Genomic DNA, 14658 nt, shown 5'->3' with positions numbered 1-14658 from the left:
CATGACTCTCCACAAAGGTACAAGACCTTGATTGTCGCGCTGCGCACCAGATCAATACATTTATTAATGAGCGCTGATGACGGCGGTCTGGCGCCGCATCCTTGAGACTCAGGAGCAGGTCGTTGTTCGTGACCTCGATGGATTCTCAGTTCAGACGAGCAGAGCGAGCATCGCAGGCCGTCTCCCCCACCTCCCACCACATCGCTGAATAATTAAATCCAAGCTTCCCGAGATGAGCGTCGTGTGGATTGAGGGGCGGTGGGGAAGGGTCAGCGTGCTTTTTGAACACGGACATGTTTTATTCACGGATGAAGGAACACGAGAGCGTGACACGAGACAGGTGAAGGTGTGCACTGGAGGACTTGTACGGCTTCTGTTCTACATTAAAGCCAATCGTTTTCTAAACATACCATAGTCTGTTTTTCAAGGCAACCAGTGGTGTCAGTTCATTTATTAGGTCACTAACCACCGTTAAAAACACTTTATTCTTAATAAGAAAGATTATTGTTGCATTGTAAAACCATGGAAGAAAAAAACAAACAAGATTTTTACCCATAATTTAGTATCTCATAAGTTGGACTCACCATGAGAACATATATATATATATATATATATATATATATATATATATTTTTTATTTTTTTTTTGAGACTTGAGGTCGGACTCAGAGATCAGGGACTCCACCGCTGAACCACAGGCATGCTGGAGACAAAGTGGTGGATTATGTCTCCTGAAGAATGAATGTGGAGTCAAAATTGGTTTACGGTGAAGAAATCAAGTATCATCTTCCTGTTGTTGGGAATCGTGGGCTTCAGAATGAATGGCTTTGCAGGACGCAAGAAACAAAGCGAGAACGTAGCTTTGACAACAACCCCAACTATTGATCTGTGTGCTAGGTCCTCCTGAAAACTCTACGGGGATCTGATGTCTTGATGTCTGGTATTAACGGTATAACAACGGTATTATTTTAGGTGTAGTTCTTAGAACCGGCTGACATCTCTGAGCACTTCAAGTTGACGTCACTGTGGTAAATGGAGCTGAAGCTTTGTGTCTGTCTGTCTGTCCTGAGCTGTATATTTTGGACAGACACTATCACTGTGCTTTTATCGCCGTACGCCTCGTCTCTCCTGCTCTAACTGTCAGATTGAGCGGTGACTAAAGCTCATCTACACAATGAAGCCGACGTCCTTGGTTTTGGTGCTCATGGTAAGTAAATAGAAAGCACAGGAGCGACGATAGTCCGTCATACAATGGTGGTTAGAGTGGTGATATGTTATCATTTTTGAAGCGCTGCTGCGGTCGCTTTTTGTTTTAAGAAAACTGCAAACACAATCTGCAGCTTAACTGAATTTAGCATCGACTCGACTGTCCAGTTCCCTTCACTGACGCACGTCAACGCTCCCCTGAAAACAGCAACTCAAACCAAATGATAAATCATAAAGAGAAACAGTTGCAACTCATCGTGGCTTCTTCCTCTTCTGCAGTTTCCCCCTGCAGCCTAACTGAGACTCAAACAGCCTTTAAATGCAGCATTCTGAGAGCAGAACGAATGAAAGGTTTCCACTTCACCACTGTGTTGTGCTGCTTGTTCCTATTACACAGAGTATTACTGCTGTCAAGGTCTGTTTACCTCACCTGGCTCTCACACACACACACACACACACACACACACACACACACACACACACACACACACAGGCTGTAAAAAGAACGAGGCTAAAATGCAACTATAGCAGATACACAGGTGACAAACACAAGTAAACAACCTCACAAACACCCTCATTTTCTCACTATTATGTGACACATCAAACAGACTTCTGAAGCAGAACAAACGTCCCTGAACCTGAGACTCTGGCACTCCATCCAAGATCCAGGTACAGTCACGGAGGGCTGGACGGCAACATCCTTACTGGAATAAAGACCATGTAACAAACAAGTGAAAATTCACTTTGTACGTTTTTTTGAAATAAGTGGTAATATTTAGGTCCTGTCAGGATAAAACAGAAGTTATTAGCATTAGGAAGTGTTGAATGTCATAATGAGCATGTCATGCTGAAAAGTACTATTCTTTCACTTAAGATATTTAAAACTGAAATGTCACTTGTTAGGTGATGTGTCTTATATTAAGTGTGATAATATATATTTTGGATATAGATGAAGGGATGAAGGGTTAAGGGATGAGGGATGAAGGGTTGGGGGATGAAGGGTTGAGGGGTTGGGGGATGAAGGGTTGAGGGATGAAGGGTTGGGGGATGAAGGGTTGGGGGATAAAGGTTTGAGGAATGAAGGGTTGGGGGATGAAGGGTTGAGGGATGAAGGGTTGGGGGATGAAGGGTTGAGGGATGAAGGGTTGAGGGATGAAGGGTTGAGGGATGAAGGGTTGGGGGATGAAGGGTTATGGGATGAAGGGTTGAGGGATGAAGGGTTGAGGGATGAAGGGTTGAGGGATGAAGGGTTGGGGGTAGGTGGATGGGGGTTGAGGGATGAAGGTTTGAGGGATGAAGGGTTGGGGGTAGGTGGATGGGCGGGGAAGAAGAGATGAGGAGGATAAAGAGGGTTGTGGACTGATGGATGATGGACCACTGTCCTCTGGTGGTCCTAGGGGGAGTAGAGACTCAAGAGTGGGGTTCTTTGAGGGCTCCGATGTTGCAGAGTCCCTTAGCGTTAGCTTCTAGAGCAATGGTGATGTCGAGCAGATCAGTTGTGCTGAAATACTTTTGTGCGGAGGAAATAAGATGCTGTGTGATTCGGGTTATGAGAAGTTCCAGGTTACTTGTCGTTAAGTTTCCGTAGAGGAAAAGAGCTTCAAGTCTCCACCATGAATAAATAAACGATGCTGTAGCTCAGTTTGTTGTGTCTGTAATTCTGAAGGCCTCATTTTAGAGGAATCCCTTTGGGATGCGTCTTGTGAGTGGTACTGACCGATATCTGTCGTCAGAGAAATACATGATAATATTTCAAATATTTAACACACCGGCTCACTTTTCTCTCCGCCACTGCTGAGCTCTCGGCTACAGAACAACGTTTTCTTTCTTTTGCTCATTCATTTTTCATAATGATATTTAAACTCCGTCCCGCTGTCGCTTGTTTTCGCCCGTTTGCTTAAATGCAGGCTGCCGTCTGTGCGTTCTGTACATCTGACGCGTGTTGCTGTGCTGCGGTGCATTTGTGTGCTGTGGGAATCGTGACCGTTGGCTGATGAAGTTCACGTCACATTTAAATTAAAACACACTTGTGTTTTAGATATTTGGAGAACAGAACATTCCCGCACCACAAACATCCGCGCAGACGTTGCAGAGCCTTTTTGTATTTTTCTTCAATATACTTTCTTGAAGGCTGTCATTTTCTGACATTATTCTATTGTTGATACTTATTGTCAAGAAATGCCCTGAAAAAACAACAACGAGATAGTCTGTCTCTCAGCACTTTAACATCCGTACTACAAGGCCATTGGCTTCTATTCAAGACGGAATTCTTGAAAAGCGGCTCACAAATATATTGTTTCGTTTGAATAATAAAAAATGTAAAACAGGCTGAGCTTTCTATGGGAATAACTGACACAAAAGTGTATTTGTCGGGGACTATTTTCTGAAGCAGATGAACACATATTTTGGAGTTTTACCGTAACATGAGCATCATTGTGCACCGATGTGGACATTCTGTATTTCTTAATGGCACATTTCTTAAAGCCACAACTTTTGGGAACTGGACATGACGTTAAATGTGTTCAGTAGAAACCATCATCTCCGAAACCCCCGAAACGTATCCCGTGATGCCCGAGACCGAGCGCTGTGATTGGTGGGAACGGTCCCATCCTGGAGGAAGCTGCTGTTGATGTCGACGGTGATCACGGCCGCGGGTTAAATCTCCCCGAGCCGCCGCCGACAGACCGAACCCCGAAGCTCCCCGCGGGCGTCGTCACCTTTAACAAGTGACCGACCTGCAGCTCGTAATGCAACCTGACAGGGATGAGCAGCCAAGGAGAGGTGAACAAAGATCCACAACACGCCTACCTCACTGCTGGTGACTATTCTCCAGAACAGAAGACAAAGAGTTCAGACAATCAGTTCAACTTTGTTGCCCATCAGGTATTTTATTATACATTAAAAACCTGTCCCTGATTTTATTATTTTTCAGATTTCCTCATTAGTTTATATTGTTACTGGTTCACCTTTCATGCACTACACCATGCCCCATATAAGTACAAAAGGTTTTACAGATTTGTACATTCATCTCTCTTCTGTTTTTATTAAATGTCCTATATAGTTATCCATCTATTGTCCTGATGCTTCCATCAGCAGTGTGTCATGTCTATCCAAGCCCTGAAGAGCTCCACCTGTTTCAAACTCTTAACATTTATTTCCTCCGGTGGACGTTAGCGGAATGGATGGAAAACTCCAGCTTTGCATCCTAAATCTATACGATCTGTCAAACTAACAAAACTTCATTAATTCATTCACAATTCATTTTGCAGTACAGTCAAAGAACAGCGTCATGTGTTATAATATTAGCTTTATTTGTATAAATGGAGGAAGGCAGGGATTACAAGAAAAACAACAAAACAACAACAAGTAGTTGATAAAGACAAACAAAGCGACATGTTGCTCCGTCAGGTTAGCCATAAACTGCACCACAAAACCCAGACAATTCTTTTGTCCCAGTACGTTCCTCTAAACCACGGGACGCGTTGAACGTCGTCGCTTCTGAACCGAATATGTTTCATGAATACGTTTCATATCAGCCTCGTATCACGCTTGCAGAAACGCACAATGCGATGCGGTTAACATCGTGAATGGTGAAAAGGCATTGCCGGCAATTGGCTAAGCTAGAAACAACTTGTTTGGGAGGAAGTTTTCTTTGTGTCGATATAGAGTCTTTTCTTTTGATTGCAATTAAATCACACAAGGACTGCTATGTGGGAACCAAACATGTTAAATTACATACAGAGCATTGAATATAAAGTCATAGTTACGAGCAGAGAGGTACAGTCACTCTCTGGAGCTTCACTCACAGCAGCAACCTGCGTCATATTAACCCTCAGACATTTGGAAGGGACAACTTCTGACTGAGTAACTATTTTAAATGAGCTCCAATGAACCTCAAACACCAATGCACACAGGCGTTCTATGCCATTTTGGGTTCACGGCCAACATGTTCAGTTCAGATGATACGGCTTAACGTGTGTCTTCATCTGATCTCTCGTGCTACTCTTTACAATAACTGATACGAATAACAGACAAAGCTATGTAAAAAAACAACAACAACAAAATAAGACATTCACAGTTTAGGCCGGTTGAGACTTTGTAGTCACTTCCTTCTGATAAGATGAGCACCGTTTCTTGCCAGGGTTTGGTGACTGCTTTCACAAGACCAAGTGTCAACTCTACATCTTTAGATTAAGATCATCATCAACGCGTCAGATGATGTGACTCAGGAAAGACTCCCAAAAACACTCCCACCGCCCTGACCGGACCATCTCCAACCTCAACGTCCCAGCAGTGAGATCCTGAGTAAAACCCCTCAGAGCTCCGGACCGAGAGGAAGGAATCCATCCTCCGTCACTGGGACCTTAACTGGAAGGCCACCAGCTGCTACCGGACACTTTGCTTTCTGTAGAGTCATCCACCGGTAGTATCTTCAGTGGAAAGTCATTGTTAGTGTTGAAGTATGGGAACAAGTTGTCAGTGAAAGTGTGTGTGAAGGTGTGTATGTGTGTGTTAGTGTCGGGATCAGAGAAGGACAGCTTTCCTCTGTTCCAGTCCAGTTTAACTCTGATCTTCTGGAGCTTCTTCTTCACGGAGAGGACAGTGTTGGGACCGGGTAACGAGCACGCTGTGTATTCATCTTTATAAAACAGGATTCTCCATAATCCAGACTGTAAAGCTTTGTCTCTTTTTCTTTGGACAGATTCTGCTGCCACACCCAGGACCCAGGCTGGACTGTCTCCAACCTCAACGTCCCAGCTGTGAGTCCCTGAGTTAAACCCCTCAGACCCCAGAACAGAGATGAGGGAATCGATCCTCTCTGGATTATCAGGAAGCTTCTGTCTCTCTCCACGTCCAGCACTGGTCAGGTCTTCAGACAGGATGAGTTCTGGATGAGCAGTGTTTGGATCCAGAATCACAGGACTGTATGAGACCTTCTCCTTCATCTTGTTCCAGATGTTGAAGGTCAGGTTGCCCAGGTGTTTGGCCTCGTCTATCAGAGCTCCTGAGAGCAGCTGTGGATCCTCCAGCAGGGGGCTCTGCTGGACTCTTCCCACTGCAGCCTTGTAGTTGTTCAGGAATGAGACGTCTTCAGCTCTCAGCTCGTCCTCTGTGGCTCTAACTGTGTCTGAAAGAGCTGCTATCTCTCTGCTCAGAGCCTCCATCTTCTCCTTCATCATCTGACTCTTCTGCTCCTCTTCCTCCCTCAGTGCAGCCATCCTGGCCTCCTCTTCCTCCTCTAGAAACTGGTGAAGCTTCTTAAACTGCTCCTTAATCTGCCTCTCTGTGCGTCGGGCCTGGACCTTCATGTGTTCTGCTGTTTGATCACAGTTTCTTTTAACTTGTTTAAAGAGCTTCAGTTTCTCCTTTAAGGGCTTCAGGGATTTCTGGATCTCCTCTTTGAGATCCTCTGCAGCTTCATCGATGGGTCTGAATGTGTGGTCGGTGTGTTTCTCTGAATCTCTGCAGAAGATACACACTGGCTGCTGATGGTCCAGACAGAAGAGTCTGAGTTTCTCAGAGTGCAGACTGCAGAGAGTCTCTGAAGCTCTCTGGTCTCTCTCCAGTATGAAGGACTCACACAGATTCTTTAACACCAGGTTACGAGGTGGATCGATTAAAGATCTTGTCTTACAAACTGGACACTCCCGTACTGGTTTCTCTCTCCACCAGTTCTCCAGACAGTCTCTGCAGAAGCTGTGGCTGCACGAAAGGACAACAGGATCTTTAAAGACATCCTGACAGACAGGACAGGAGAGATCCTCCTCCAATGGGGAAGACATGTTCTGTCTAAGAGAAGAAGGAAACACAGGTAGATAAAACGTCAGCCAGTTCACTTCCTCCTCTTCAAAACTATCTGAGAATACCTTCACTTTTAGACTTCTTCTTTTTAAAATCCTCTTCCAGTACTCACTGTGTCCCCAGTCCTCCTGTAGCTCTTTCAGTACATGTCCTCTCGGTGTCTGTGTCTCTTCTGCAGTTCTCCTTTGTCTCCGCTCAGGTGAGTCCTGTAAAGGGGTGGAGCTTAGTCCGTCCCTTTTGTTCCAGGGTGGAGTCACTACTAGTTTTCACTGCATGTGTTTGACTGATAGAAGGTCTCTTATTTAAAAGGCAAGGAAAATTGTTCTGAGGGTCGTGCTTTCAGAAAAGTCATAGAGTCTATAAAATCCTCCGGGGAGCATGTATGTGCTCAGAAAATGTCATAGCAAACTGCCATTCAGATCATAATTACGTGCACAGTTGAGAGTTTGGCCTGACAGTGGTACGAGAGGACATGTCATCGAGGGTTCATAATGGACAATGTTCATCCCCAGGGGAACACGAATGTTCTCAATGAACTATACATATAGCTATCTGTCCATGCTGTTTGCATTTTTAAAATATCAAACACGGCAAAAGTCCTAAGAGACTAAGTCATAGTCTATAAAATCAAAAGGGCTCATCCTCTGGGGGTCATGAATGTGCTCAACAAATCCTTTCTGTCGTCTCTGTTTGTATTTTTAGTTTTTACATAAAAGATGTAACATTTGTCCAGAAGGTGGTGCTTGAGGAAAGGTCATGACAGGGCATTATTTTGGGAAACATGAATATTCACAGAATATGTATTCAATTGAACAGGCAGTTGTTGAGATATCATGCCCATGACTGAGGTCTTGGACGGACTGAGTGGCACTATAGCTTTTCTTTTCACTTACAAACCACACCGGTACGAACGCTGCTCTGTACCTTCACTGTAGCTGGTTAAGGACAAAGAGTTCAGTACAAATATGAGAGTCTAATGACAGCTGGGTGAGGCGACTGGTTCCTCAGGACCAACCGCCAGCTCTACCTTCTTCAGATGAGGATCACGTCTAATGCATCAAATGTGAAACAGCAAGTTCTACAAGTTAAACTGAAAGCATGTCCACACAACCTAAGTTCATTCTTCTGAGTGATTGTTTTAAAGTGATAACAAAAGACGACAATATACAGAAAACCCTGATTCAAAACTAGACTGTATCGATGATACATACAGTAATATCTTCATTACACACAAAGTTATACACAAAGTCATGAAATACATTGTGTTTTAAGCCCTTTTTTGTATCCATCATATACAACAAAAGTCCTCTTTACATTTAATAACCTGCCCACTATGTGTAAGTTCAAAAATGTACACAAATATACAATGCATGGTAGTCTACTGCACTTTAAAGTATACCTTTATACAGCACAAATCCATGAGTGACATATAGTCCAGATTTTAGGCAAAATTAAACAGAACTATGTTCCGATTCTCTTGAGAGGAAGCTTAGTATTTATTAAGATATTCTGAATTATGCATTAAAGGGGACATATCAGGTACGCACTAGTATTTTGTGTTTCTACTAGATCTTGTTTACTTTAATGTTCTTCTCCTCTGTTTGTCTGAACATACCTGTGTTCTAATCTGACCCGCCAGACGGTTCTGTGTCAGGAACGATTGTAACAAACAGGCCTCACACAGGTTCTTTAAAGTCATGAGTTGGATTGAACCTTGATGGACAGACCCGTAGTGGTTTTGCTGTCAACCAGTTCTTCAGATGGTCTTTACAGAAGCTGTGGCTACAAGACAACAAGCTCTTTGAATAAGTCAGAGCAAACAGAGCGGGGGAGATCCTCCACACAACACAACGCCATGTTTTCTCTGAGTGAAGATGGAAAACAGATAGAAGTGAGATCTCGCTCCACTTTAGAGGACTCTGTTCTTAGATCCCATCCAGTGCCTGAAGTATTCCACTCCTGCTTGTTCTGTCAGTGCTGTGATTATAACCTGAGGGTAGATCAATGTTCTCTCTCGTCTCAATGAACACGAGGAACCTGTATTTCTATGTTCACTTCAGGTGAGCCAGGTAAGGGGCGGAGCTTTGCCGTGCCCTCTCTATTCTTTGTTCAGGTATTAACTGTACATACCAGGGACGCATTGTTCTCATTGTAGATGGACCAGAGGCAGATAGACACATTATTTGTGCCTTGATTTTAGCTCTCAAATCAGATAATATCTCAAGCAGGCTCTGGTTTGGAGTGTTAAGAGTTAGTGTTGGAGACAAAAAACTATGAAAATAAAATAGTTGATAAAGCAGAGTAAGGGTTTCCAGCACGACTTCACCTACTTCCAATAAACACGGAGAAGGGAAAACGTCCGCGGCCTGTGTAGTAGGATCTGCAGACTTTAAACCGGTTTAAATCAGTTTTTGTTTTGTTTTTTGACAAATCTATACATCCAACATGTCTCCAAGTCCCCCCAAGTATCACCAATACTGGCTCCACGTGCTATACATATATATATATATATATATATATATATATATATATATATATATACACACATAAAGAACTATTTACATTCCTACAACCTCTCCTCTCTCCTCTCTGCTCTGCAGTTCAGATGTTTTGTCACGTAAAGTGTAAATGGAATATACCTGTACTGCACCTTTCTGGACTCCCAACCACTCAAAGCACTTTGACACAACATGTCACTCATCCATTCACACCCATTCATTCACCGATGGGAGGGGGCAACCTGCCCATCAGGACCAACAAAGCATTCACAGTCTCACACACACACACACACACACACACACACACACACACACACACTGAAGTCACAGACTTCGGGGTTAAGTGTCTTTAACCAAGGACACATCGACGTGGACTGGAAGAGCCGGGGATCGAAGCCAAACAACCCGCTCCACGCTACTGTTGGTCCCAGCCGAATCAATCATGGCTTCCAATTAACATTCCATGTTTTTAACAGGATGTGGTCGGAGCAAACGGTTTCTACGGGGCGGAATTTTAAACGAGACGTTGATAGAAATTGATCACAATTCTAAGCTTCGATCTGGTTGCTTTTCCGGACAGAAGCATTGGACACACATGTGTCCAGATACTGTCTGTGATCAGCAAAAATTATGGAATAAATTCATCAGCAATCCTACTGACAATTAAACGAGACATGGCAACACACAGTACGCTGGGGCAAACCCCAAAATACATCCATGTTCATGAACCAAACGTCTTCATAAACCTACTGGTTCCAAATTCATTAACATAGAGCCTGTTGACGAGGGGACGGCTATGAATTTGACATTTCTTTATTCCTGCAAATGACCGAATCCTCTTCGGTTGAATTGAAAGCGTCACGGTCTCTCAGCCAGCTGCTCCGTCTGCCGGCTGCACACCGGGGCGAGGCGACACCATCGTCATCATCAGCACAACCTATTGATCCGTGTGCGTTACCATTCGTCAGGACGCCGGCGTGCATTGATGAGGCTTCAGGATTGGCTCTGCGGCAGCTGCTGGCTATCGATCCGCCCTTCTTTCTAATTGAATACACACACTCTCGGGTATTGATAACAGGGAGCTATAATTTGATACAACAGTGGCGGGGGATCGATCTGCGAATCTGATGATGTTATCAAGCGGCGGGGAGTATTGATTAATGTGATGAGGGGGGTGGGGGGAGTATCGATAAGTAGTCAGCAGGGTCAACAAGGTGAGGTCAACTGAGAGGAGATGGCAGTCATGAGTGTGTGTGTGTGTTTAAATAAGTTTGTCCTTCTTGTCCTGGTTCTGTATGATACATAATATCCTCTCTGTGACAAACCAGTAGCTAATGAAGGCCAGTTAAAGCTTAAGGCATAATGCATATTTCCACAGCACTAATTAAGTCCCGCCTTTGAATGCAGCCTGGCAAATCCTAGCACAGCTTCAACCAGCAGAAGCAGTTTTGAGACAGAAGTTACTTATCATATAAGACACAGATGTTGATAACTGGACTGTTAATGCTAGCTGATGTTTGGTAAGCTAGCTCTGAGGTTGTATTCCTCCTCAGTAACTTCTTGTAGAGTGCTGCAGGGATGACGGATATTGGTTCTAAGCATAGAACTGGTTCCCTCATCAAAAAGCCAATAGGACTTTGGATTATTGCAGAAGATAAAATATGCATCAAACAAATGTCAATGGTATTTACACACTTCAACGGGCTCTTTATGATTGTAGAAGCGTAAATGCAATCTCCAGAAGTAACAAGCTGACGTTAGGCTGTGAACAAACTCCAGCGTGACTTCACTTCACTTCACTTCACTCCACAAAACATTTAAATCTTTTAAGGTTGTGTAAACCGCAGACCTTATTGGAGGGATCCAACCAACAACCTGTTAGTGAAGTTAAGACATGCTGACTCATGTTGTGAGGTTTCAGGGCACGTTTCTTCAGCATTCTATTGAATGATGGCCTGTGATGTACAACTAGAGGTGCACTCGGAGAGCGCAGACCTCAGCCAAGTCCGTTTCCATAAGTGGGAAATAACGTGTGGACCTAATGGTTTAAATGAGGGCCGTTAAAATGTTCCTACTGGGAAATTAATGTACCAAAAAAAAACAACAATGTGAGTCTATGGGAAGGACCGGAATTTATGTAAAATTAGCTTCAAAGTCCTCTTCCTCTGGGATTGTGGTAAACAGCCCAGTAGAGACAAAATATGAATAATCTGTGAGGAGTATTATAACTAACCAGAGCACGCATGTTCATTAGCATGTTCATTAACTAGCTCTGTGAGCGTTCCCTACGTCAGGAAGAGGAATACTTGCAAAGACAGTTGATTAAAATCTGCTGTGCCACTTTCTGGTGGTGACCAGGCCTACTTCAGCACACATCCTGCTGATTATTCACATTAAAAGCATATCAGAGACTGGAAAGTCAACTGGAATGTGAAACATCTGTGCAGGAGTATAGTCAAATATATAAAGAGCTTCAAACCACGTCTGACTGGAAGCTCCTGGAAAGAATGAAGGGTTCTTGTTGCAATCGTCATCGACTGTTCTCAGTCCCACGCGGTGAATTATAAACGATGAAGCAGGAAGTCCGTCATTTCTGATGGGAGCTGTAGGACCAAGATGTGGAAGTAAAGAGGTGAGAGAGTGGGAGAGAGCTTAGCTAATTACTCAGAGATACATGCTGAGAGAAGCATTTCTGCAGAGAACGTGTATGTGTGTGTGTGTCTTACCAAGATGTGCCATTTATCATAAAAGTTTGGCGGTTCCTTATAGTCTTTATATTTTATCTTTGCACTGCAGCTGAAGACTGGCAGTCACATTATATATCAAACTGATCCCAACTGCTTCAAAGCTTCGGTTCTCCTTAAGATTTAAACCACATTCACACCAAATGCGAGACATCCGTCATGTTCATGTTGACGTAAACACTGAGTGAAGAACAGCCCGGCCCGCTCGCTCACTTATTCCAATGAGAACATTCATTGCCGATGCAGAAGGCTCTGCCAAGAAATGCAAGGTCGTCGGGTAAAAACTCGTGAATAAGGCTTAAAGAAGTGTTATTATTCATGAAGTTTACCCTGCCGAAATATGTCAAAGAATACGTGAAATGTTCAGAAAGTTTTATTCTCACATCAAGAAGTTCCGTCATGTCCACTCCGGGTAGGGAATGAGTCCTTACCCCAAGTGAAGGAGGTCAAGTACCTCAGGGTCTTGTTCAAGAGTGAGGGAACAATGGAACGTGAGATTGGCCGGAGGATCGGAGCAGCTGGGGCGGTACTGCAGTCGCTCTACCGCACCGTTGTGACGAAAATCTACCGATCGATCTTCATTCCTACCCTCACCTACTGGACTGGGTCATGACCCAAAGAATTAGATCACGGGTACAAGCGACCGAAATGGGTTTCCTCTGGAGGGTGGCGGGACAACTAACTTCTAAGAATTAAGGATCAAGTATCAAACAAACCAGAAGATAAAACAACCCCTCAACCTGCCTCCATAGCATCCACAGGCTGACATGCACTGAAGCCACGGTCTGTCGCTGGTTCATACATGTTGAAGTTGAAGTACTTCCATGTATTTGGCTGGCAGTTGTTTCGACAACAAATAAAAGCAACGAATGAGGGGGAAAGCGCAAGCCTTTGACAGAGTCGGACTTTAAAGTGAAAACATATGGTGCTTGTTCCTGGCGGAAGATTGGGTCAATTAAAATAAGTACAAAATATTAGTTTGTTGAGTTTTTGCGAACACGACACGTTATTTAGGATCACCAACGTTACACTGACCCAAAAGAGAGCCAGGCAGAGGTGAGGTGCTACTAAGTGCTTTGCACACCACATCTTGAACCCCAGGAGGGGAGGTTGGAAAGGAGGCAGGACAATATGCATTTCTTTTAATGGGAGTCAATAATGACTTGCAGTTTGCAGTGCAATTTCCTAAAACTGCAAAGCACTGCAGTTTTTAGCAAACGACACTCAAGCAGGAGTAAAAACTGTTGAGGACTATTTTAATCCACATTTCAATCCAGCCGCCAGGAACAAGGTTGGCTTCGTACATTTCTAGAAACCACAGGATACGTTGAACGTTGACACTTCTGAACCGAAACAAGTTTCATATTCATACGTTTCATATCAGCTGGCAGGAACGCACCATGACACAAGAGAGACAAACAACAAAAACTAGTTTATAAGAGTTGCTGCCTGTTATGTATCCTACTGGTGTCAAGTAAAAGTTGAGTCAAAGTGAACGACATGGTGATGAAGGATCATGTGACCCAGAGCAGCAGCGTGACTCACCGATCGTTGGACAGTAGTGGAGCTTTGGACACACGTGTCAGTGGATCACTTCATCGTCGGTTCTGGTCTTTGTTGACAATAACTCAAAATATGAAATAGTCGTTGAATATGTGTAGCTGTACTCTCGTCCACATGGAAGAACTTAGCGTGTCGCTGGAGGTAATTTAAAAATTTGCTGCATTTTTTTCCTCCACCAATAGAAAGACAGCATAGTTAAAGAGCCCCCCCCCCCCCCCCGGCCATGATTCAAGATATGGAAATGTTAACAGAGAACCGTCCCCCCTTCAGACAAATGCAAAACTCTGTCTGTCTCTGCTCACACATCACTCTGAACAGAGAAGGTCAAACATCCAAGTGGAGTAGTGAAAAAAAAACACATTTTTTGAGTAGAAAGTTTGGTTTAAATGTAAATAATTCACTTTTTTCCCCTCAGCAATGCAGCAGTTTGTAATGATCATCACAGCCTCTAGTTCTACGATAAAGATTTCTACTTTTTGTTCTCTATCTCTCTCTCTTTTTCTGTCTCTCTCTCCCTCTCTCACTGTCTCTCTCTCTGTCTCTCTCTCTCCCTCTGTCTCTCTCTGTCTGTCTCTCTCTCTTTCTCTCTCTGTCTCTCTCTCCCTCTCTATCCCCCCCCCCCTCTCTCTACAGCACACCCTGTATGCAGATAAATGCAGTCATTTCCATCCCTGACTGCTCAGCCTAATAATTTTCTTCTCTGGGTCCTTTATGTTGAGCGGGGCCCGTTACACCGTGAGAATAAATGACATCTCTGGGCCCGGCGCCGCCTCTCAGGATGAAGAAGCGAGCGGCGGTCGGCTCCGTGTGAAACCAGATGGATCGAGCGGGTCAATCAGTCAATCA

General features: G+C 44.0%; 1 protein-coding gene across 1 annotated transcript; it reads right to left on the bottom strand.

Moving 5' to 3' along the window:
* Nucleotides 1-4542: 4542 nt before the first annotated feature.
* Nucleotides 4543-13854, bottom strand: LOC137874195 (nuclear factor 7, ovary-like). The gene is made up of 3 exons (XM_068712788.1): nt 13795-13854; nt 7120-7213; nt 4543-6995 (listed from the first exon to the last, which is right to left on the bottom strand). The coding sequence occupies exon 3, from the start codon at nt 6986-6988 to the stop codon at nt 5570-5572; it is 1419 nt and encodes a 472-aa protein (XP_068568889.1). The 5' UTR covers nt 6989-6995; nt 7120-7213; nt 13795-13854; the 3' UTR covers nt 4543-5569.
* Nucleotides 13855-14658: the final 804 nt, after the last annotated feature.

This window comes from Cebidichthys violaceus, unplaced genomic scaffold (assembly GCF_023349555.1).
Source record: "Cebidichthys violaceus isolate CVI_PGR_0920_01 unplaced genomic scaffold, fCebVio1.0.p SCAF_173, whole genome shotgun sequence".
Taxonomy (NCBI): Eukaryota; Metazoa; Chordata; class Actinopteri; order Perciformes; family Stichaeidae; genus Cebidichthys; species Cebidichthys violaceus.
The sequence above is the reverse complement of the archived record's forward strand: the minus strand, read 5'-3'. Positions and strand labels throughout refer to the sequence as shown.